At 33.7% G+C, this 6,765-nt stretch overlaps 1 protein-coding gene across 1 annotated transcript; it reads left to right on the plus strand.

Moving 5' to 3' along the window:
- Window positions 1–3,463: 3,463 nt before the first annotated feature.
- Window positions 3,464–5,470, plus strand: LOC149577523 (uncharacterized). The gene is made up of 3 exons (XM_089824175.1): window positions 3,464–3,651; window positions 3,827–3,915; window positions 4,940–5,470. The coding sequence occupies exons 1-3, from the start codon at window positions 3,552–3,554 to the stop codon at window positions 5,177–5,179; spliced, it is 429 nt and encodes a 142-aa protein (XP_089680301.1). The 5' UTR covers window positions 3,464–3,551; the 3' UTR covers window positions 5,180–5,470.
- The last annotated feature ends 1,295 nt before the right edge of the window (window positions 5,471–6,765 follow it).

A 6,765-nucleotide genomic window follows, 5' to 3' on the forward strand; every position in this document is an offset into this window, starting at 1 on the left:
TCCACCAAATCAGTCATCATTTTTTGGTCCATCACCCAAATCTATCTGTGACCACTTAAATCTACTGGACTATTGTATTGTGTTCAGCCAAAACTTATATTCAATGCCAACCTTACAACCCTCACCACCTTGTGAATAACAATGACATTGAACACAATCTTTGTCCATTACCAATAAAACCGATTGATTGCATATAGCTTCAATGTACTTCTTCAATTAAGCTGATCATTTGACAGCAAGGAGAAAGCTAAACTGCCAGCAATGACAATTTGTTGACTTGATATTCTCCATGGTGAGGTGTACCAAAAAAACACTCAATTGATAACAACATTTGATCATCTATTTTTATAGTCTAAAGTTGTTTTAAACAATGAATAAATAATGCTTGAACTTGACATCATTTCAAGATCTTTTTACATAGACTTTGACTGATATATGCAACCAAGTTATTCATCTAATAGATTCACTATATAAGAGAATTCAATATATGATTGAATGTTACCTTTGAAGTAAGGAAACTAATAATATTCAGTCAAACAGCAGTTACTTTTGTCATTGATATAACTTTGGGCAATTGTTTTTATTGTAAATGATTGTCGGTGGCAGATGAACATGTCATGCCCATCATGCCTGCTGTACAAGATCAGACATCAGTCTGCTTGAGTTGTCTACCGACAACATTCAATGGTGGAAAGTGGGTTCGGTCTGGTGGGCATATAATCACCAAGCCTTGTAATGGAGAACAACTTCATTAACATGACCCGTTGAATTTTCACCTAGATTAATACATTGGTAATCATTCTATTGTGGTATTATAGTCACAACTGTGAAAAATCTTGTATCATGGATTAAAAGGATTTTACTGACTGAACTCATTTGGTTGATGGGAATGTTAGGTTTGTCCTTTCGAAGTATTGATGGTTACAAGTTTTTCAATGTGGCCCATATCAATGGGAAAAGAATCGTTCTGATAGATAGTATGATTTGACCTAGGTATACCTTTTGCTGTGGGATAAGTACATGATTTCTTGATCTTTCAGAGCTGTTTGATATTATCTTCTTAGTAATTATAACTATTGTACTGTGCTGTTTTGGTTACAGCCAATGAAAATATTGTATGGTACTGGATGATAAGAATTCTATTCAAAGGAACCAGTCATTTGGTTGTGAGAAAGCTTGTTCCGTGAAGTGTTTCCTGAAATAATCATGTTCAACATTTGACACCTACCAATAAGACCAAAATAGTCAGTCTCTAGTATAAGCCTTCCATTTTCATTTTCCAAGGTTGTGAAAGTTAAAGTTGATCCTGATATGGTGGAGAGGAATTTGAGAATGGTAATTTAGATCATCAAAAAATAGAATTAGCATATAGTAAGGCATGTGATTTTATTTTTTATAGAGGAGATTTCAATTTTCCATGTAGGTATCTACAGTACTGTTTTGTTTATGAGACTGTTATAACCATTTTATTGCATTTGTAATGGAATAGAATTTTTTATAATCCATAATATTAAGTAATATAGTTTTGAGTCTAAAGATGATTCATAAGAAATGAGACTATTCCATATTAGGGAAGGCACCTATTTTGAAGCCTAGATATAAGTACTGTATCCTTGCAGGGGTTAAATTTTGTGTCTTTTCTCTCAAGAATATAAACTTTCTATCATTAGACCAACTCATTTACAAAAATAGATAGATAGATATGAACATAATCAAACAATAGATTTGTTGAATGAGTTGTTACAAGATTAAATATCATATCATGATAATTGTAACTTATACAAGGTGGACCTAATGTCTACAATCTTAATGACAATCAGTAAGTTCCTGTAGCTGTGTATTCGTGTGGGTGTATTTTAGTATCATTTTAGAAAAGGGTACAGTACCCGAGTACAATGGAGCCTGCTATCTTTATCATTAAATACATGCCCAGTGGGAAACATCATGAAGCATTCCAGAAAACACATGACAGCACGGAACACTGACTGTGAAGCTAATTTAAAACTATAGAACTTATTCATATCTGTGGATTTCAACTCTGGTTTCATTGTTTAGTCATTGGGGGGTTATTTTATGAGTGTGCTGATTTTTTTCTTAATCATAACATTGCCAATTTACAGCCAATCAGATTGTTGTATCACAGTTGGAAACCTTCTTGGCATCCACCCAACTTTTCTTGTATTTGATTTAGTTTTTGAAAGATGGCAGGGGAAGAGACTAATAATAATTGTGAGGGTTTTGTGATAGATATATTTTATTACTGCTTTTAAAAAGTTATAAAAAATGATAACACATGTACTAATTGCGATAACATATGTAGTAATAGCTGATTACACATGTACTAATAGTTGATCATTTCTTGATTGCTGATTGGTCCATTTGTGCCAAAAGTACTTTTTTTTGGTCAGCGGCTATTGGGGTGAACATCACGGGTATTGGGCAAGTGTTTTAAAATGGCACTTTTTGACCACTTGGTACTCCACCACCTCTCCAGAAATCTGTAGATGTCCAAATGTTGAAACCTTAGCTTTAAGCTCTTGAATCACCGACAGAGGTAAATCAACATAATTCAACTTAAGATTTAAGAAATCTAAGTGCACAAAGTTAGCCTGAAAAGCTACTGGATCTCTTCCCCTATTAGAAATTTACAGCCAAACAGATTGTTCAAAACATCCTTGGCATTCACCCAACTTTCCTTTTAGTTCAAAACATCCTTGGCATTCACCCAACTTTCCTTTTATTTGATTTAGGTTTTGAAAGATGGAAACATGTGAGCTGTGTCATTGATTAAATAAAGAATGTAGAAGTATGATTTGTAATAATTTACAGTAACTCTGCAGTTCATATGCCATTACATCATTGCTTCTATTTTCATAATTGCTTGAAAACAGTTTAGCTACCATTTATGTCAAATTTATCTTTCTGATGCCAAAGTGAGTCAAATTATAAGCAAGTGGCGGGTAACGAATCCATATTCTACCCTCTTTATTGGCAGTAAAATGGCAGATACTGAGCCTGAAATACTAATTAAAGCTTGGATTATGTAAAGGACAGTACACTGTTCAATACATCTCTTCATCACTAATTAAAAGATGACAATTAAGATGACAATTTCTGTAAACATGGCCCTGAATCCTTCCAAGATTTCAAACATTGGGTAAACTTATCTAAACAAAAATTACTCTCCCTTGGCAATAATTTCATTGGCAGACCCATCTGATTAAGATAAGTGCCATTTCCAATCAACCCCACAACCGGTCAAGGTCATAACTATGGATGAAAAGAGAATGAAATATATATAAAAAATGAAAGGTTGGGCTGACATTACTCCAATTCCTGTCTATGTCTCTTTGAATAGATTCAGAAAGCTGCAACCAACTGGGATGATATAGCTAGATTTACATCACCCACGTCATCAATAATTCTAGGAACTCTTTTAGTCCATTATAAAGCCCTTGAGGATTTCAGAATTTGTAAAGGGGGGATTTATTACTCATATACCAGAGAAACCCTTTCATTTTTCTGTCCATATAATCAGTCAACTGAAGAAGATGAAGAGCCTTCTGCAACTTATATGTTGTTTATCCATAACCTTATTGGTTCTGGACATGTGTGGAGAAGCTCGTCAATCACCATCCATCCGTGACAAAGGTTTCTTCTGATTAAACCCTGCTGTTTTTCTTTCAATATCCTGTAGTTAGAAGTTTTCCCAGTCATAGACTGAGCATCAACTTAATGAATAAACAGATGAAGAAATTTTATTCAATTGAGATTTAACTACTCTAAGAGATTCTTTGATTTTCATGCTCATTCAATTGCCTTGCAGATTCCAGTGCACTTCATGAAAATAAGTCTCACCATTTGGAGGAGTCAAAATTTGATAGTGCCACAGTATTGGGTGTCTCTCATCCCAAGGTAAATTACTTTTTCCAATACCCTATGGTTCTAGAGCCCTCCCAGTGTATGTGTATATATATCCCTATATTGTTGATTCTTATTGTACCTAATATGATCAGCAGGGGCAGGTAAGGTATGATATCAATAAGAATTGTTATCAGTAGTAGCATTATGTTACAAATATGAATGGTTCAACATTGCTTGTAGTTATAGTGTTTCCCTTATACCTTATCCTGGATAGGCAGCTACCTGAATATGGAATTTTTTTGGGAAATAAATTATATTCGGATCCATGATAGGCTGGTCAAAGAAGCATCTCACTCTATTATCATGATGTCCTCGTGTGACTAGGTTTTAACAGAATGTTTCCTTAAATCCATAATGCCTTACGAGAATCTTGAAAGTATAGATGCATGCGGGTGCAAATCTGATTCCTGATGAAATTTTCATGTAAAAAAAAAACTTTATTTGTTTGTTTAGATGCTAAGCTTCAAATATATGACTGCAATGTTTGTTTTTGCAATCTAGAAGGTGAATTTACCATGTTGAACAACAAATTGATTTGAATACTATTAGTACTGAGAATTCATTTCCATCATATATTATCGTGTGAACTTTAGCAAGATGATCTTGTATTCTTAGTTTTTTTTAATGAATATGTAACCTTATATTTAGAAACTATTCATTAACAAAATAATTCTTCCACTCGAATGTTTTCTTTTCCACAAGCAATTTGGAAACAATGAGAACTAAGAGTTCATTTGTGCAGAGTATTGATGTATTTCATTACCAACTAAATCTCTTTCCATGTGATCCATGAAAATCAGTCACAGGAACAATTATAGTTGGTTGTAGATCAGTGCTGTTTATATGAATAGTTCATATACAAGTGATTCTAGAAACCCATTTAAAATGAGTTGGGTTATTAAAAGAATAGTCTTATTTGTCTCATTTCATATATTGGATCATGAACAATACTGAAAAGCCCTTGAATCTATTACTTCAGTAATTTGACTGGTTGTTTATTTATTTTCTGCATCAGGCTGAGGTGAGCAAGAACACAATAAGCGAATCAACCGGTAGAGAAGGAGGGGCAGATCCCAAATGGAAGAAGATTGGCAGAAATCTTATGGAGGAGGAATTTGAGTTAGGGTTAGGGAGGGAGATGATTGAGCATATTGATTATGCAGGAGCCACAACTCATCCACCCAGTGAGCCTCCCAAGAAGAAAAAGACTAGCTCCAAACAGAAAAGCCTGCATCCTCCATCACGCGCACATTAAGAACAATATTAATACAGAATTCTTCTCTTTTCAATACGGAAGCCCACATATCATGTACAAGATCAGGGTTTGTAGGGTTTATTGTAGCTTTTGCTGAGATTATATTAGTTTTTATTGCTCAGATATGTACTGGATGTATATCATTGGGTGCAGGGATTATGGCTATGTATAACAATAACAATATTCAATCCTTATTGTAGAATTCTAAGTGATTTCATATGTAGAAACCTGCAGTGCACCTGCAATAAGCCCAAAGTGGATATTAAATAAGATTTTTATGTTTGCTTGTCATATTTTATGTCTTGGTGACTGACATCAAGAAAATTTTCCTTTGCAAGAAAGAGTAAAATATGGTTTCAGTACCACCACAAACCAAACATATTGGATTGATTAAATGGATGGATGAGCTGGCAACTATAGGTCCTCGTGTAATGGCAGAGCTGGTCAGGTGGCCGAAAGTGGGACATCCCCAACCAAAACAATGCTGTCTGCCTGTGTGTATTGTACATGTCCATGTGCTTGCAGATCCAAGCATTTGCTACTTCGTTGTCCTAAGATTTTGCCAACTATTTAGCTTACATTATTATATCCTAGCACAAATCTACCTTAATATTGATTTGAATAGCTGAATGTGAGGTTATATTCTTAAGCAATAATATTGATTTGAAGAATTAGATGCGAGCTTTTTATTCTCAAGCAATAGGAATTGGTATTTCAAAGTGATGTTTGAATCTTTGATATTTTTTGATTTCAAAGATATTGATATTAAATGTAAATCAACAGGGTATATTATGAGAGTTTTTATATAAGTCAAGGTCTATTTATTTTTAAATTTTTAAATTTTTAAATTAGAATATAGCCAGTGTCTATAATGCCCCCCTCTATTATATTGAAGAGATCTCTTATAAGATCATCAAAATCTTTTTATAGAAATGGATATTACTTTTCCTTCAAGCTCTTTATGGTCATTAAATATCTCATTCAACTATGGAAGAATATAAAAACATTCTCCTCAATTCAAGTGTTTGTAAGATTGTTACTCATGTGAGTCTTTTTACATTGGTGAGTTACTTATTAACTTCAAATTTGAGATGCTTTTGAGTAATATGAAGCATGAATGAAACATAAAATATTACCTATAAAGAGCATTCCTTTAAAAATAAATACTATATTTTTCTTGAAGATATATTTTTCTTGGTTGAAAAAACAATTTATGCAGGAAAAAGATCAAACACGTTAGTTTTATTTGAAATCGCCAAACCAACCTAAACCAAAATGATAGGTGGAGCTTGCACCTAATTCAAAACCCTCTTCCAAATTCCCTCCAAACCAACTCCCCTTTCTTCTAATTTTCTCCACCCCTTCATTGCCTTGGCTTTTGTACTCTCCTCAACTACAATTACACCCCTTTCAAAAGTTCTCTTGTATTGTCAATTGTCCTCATTTCCCTATATTGTCCTTGATGTGCCTTATCCTCTTCTTTGACATTACCTCAAGGGAATTTTTTCCCTATCTTGACCCTATCTATCATTTTCATCTTCCATATTGTCCTCTTCATTTTCATTGATTTAGCATTTCCTTGGTTT

This window comes from Cupressus sempervirens, chromosome 1, assembly GCF_028749045.1.
Source record: "Cupressus sempervirens isolate cs-2001-9-10 chromosome 1, ASM2874904v1, whole genome shotgun sequence".
Classification (NCBI taxonomy): Eukaryota; Viridiplantae; Streptophyta; class Pinopsida; order Cupressales; family Cupressaceae; genus Cupressus; species Cupressus sempervirens.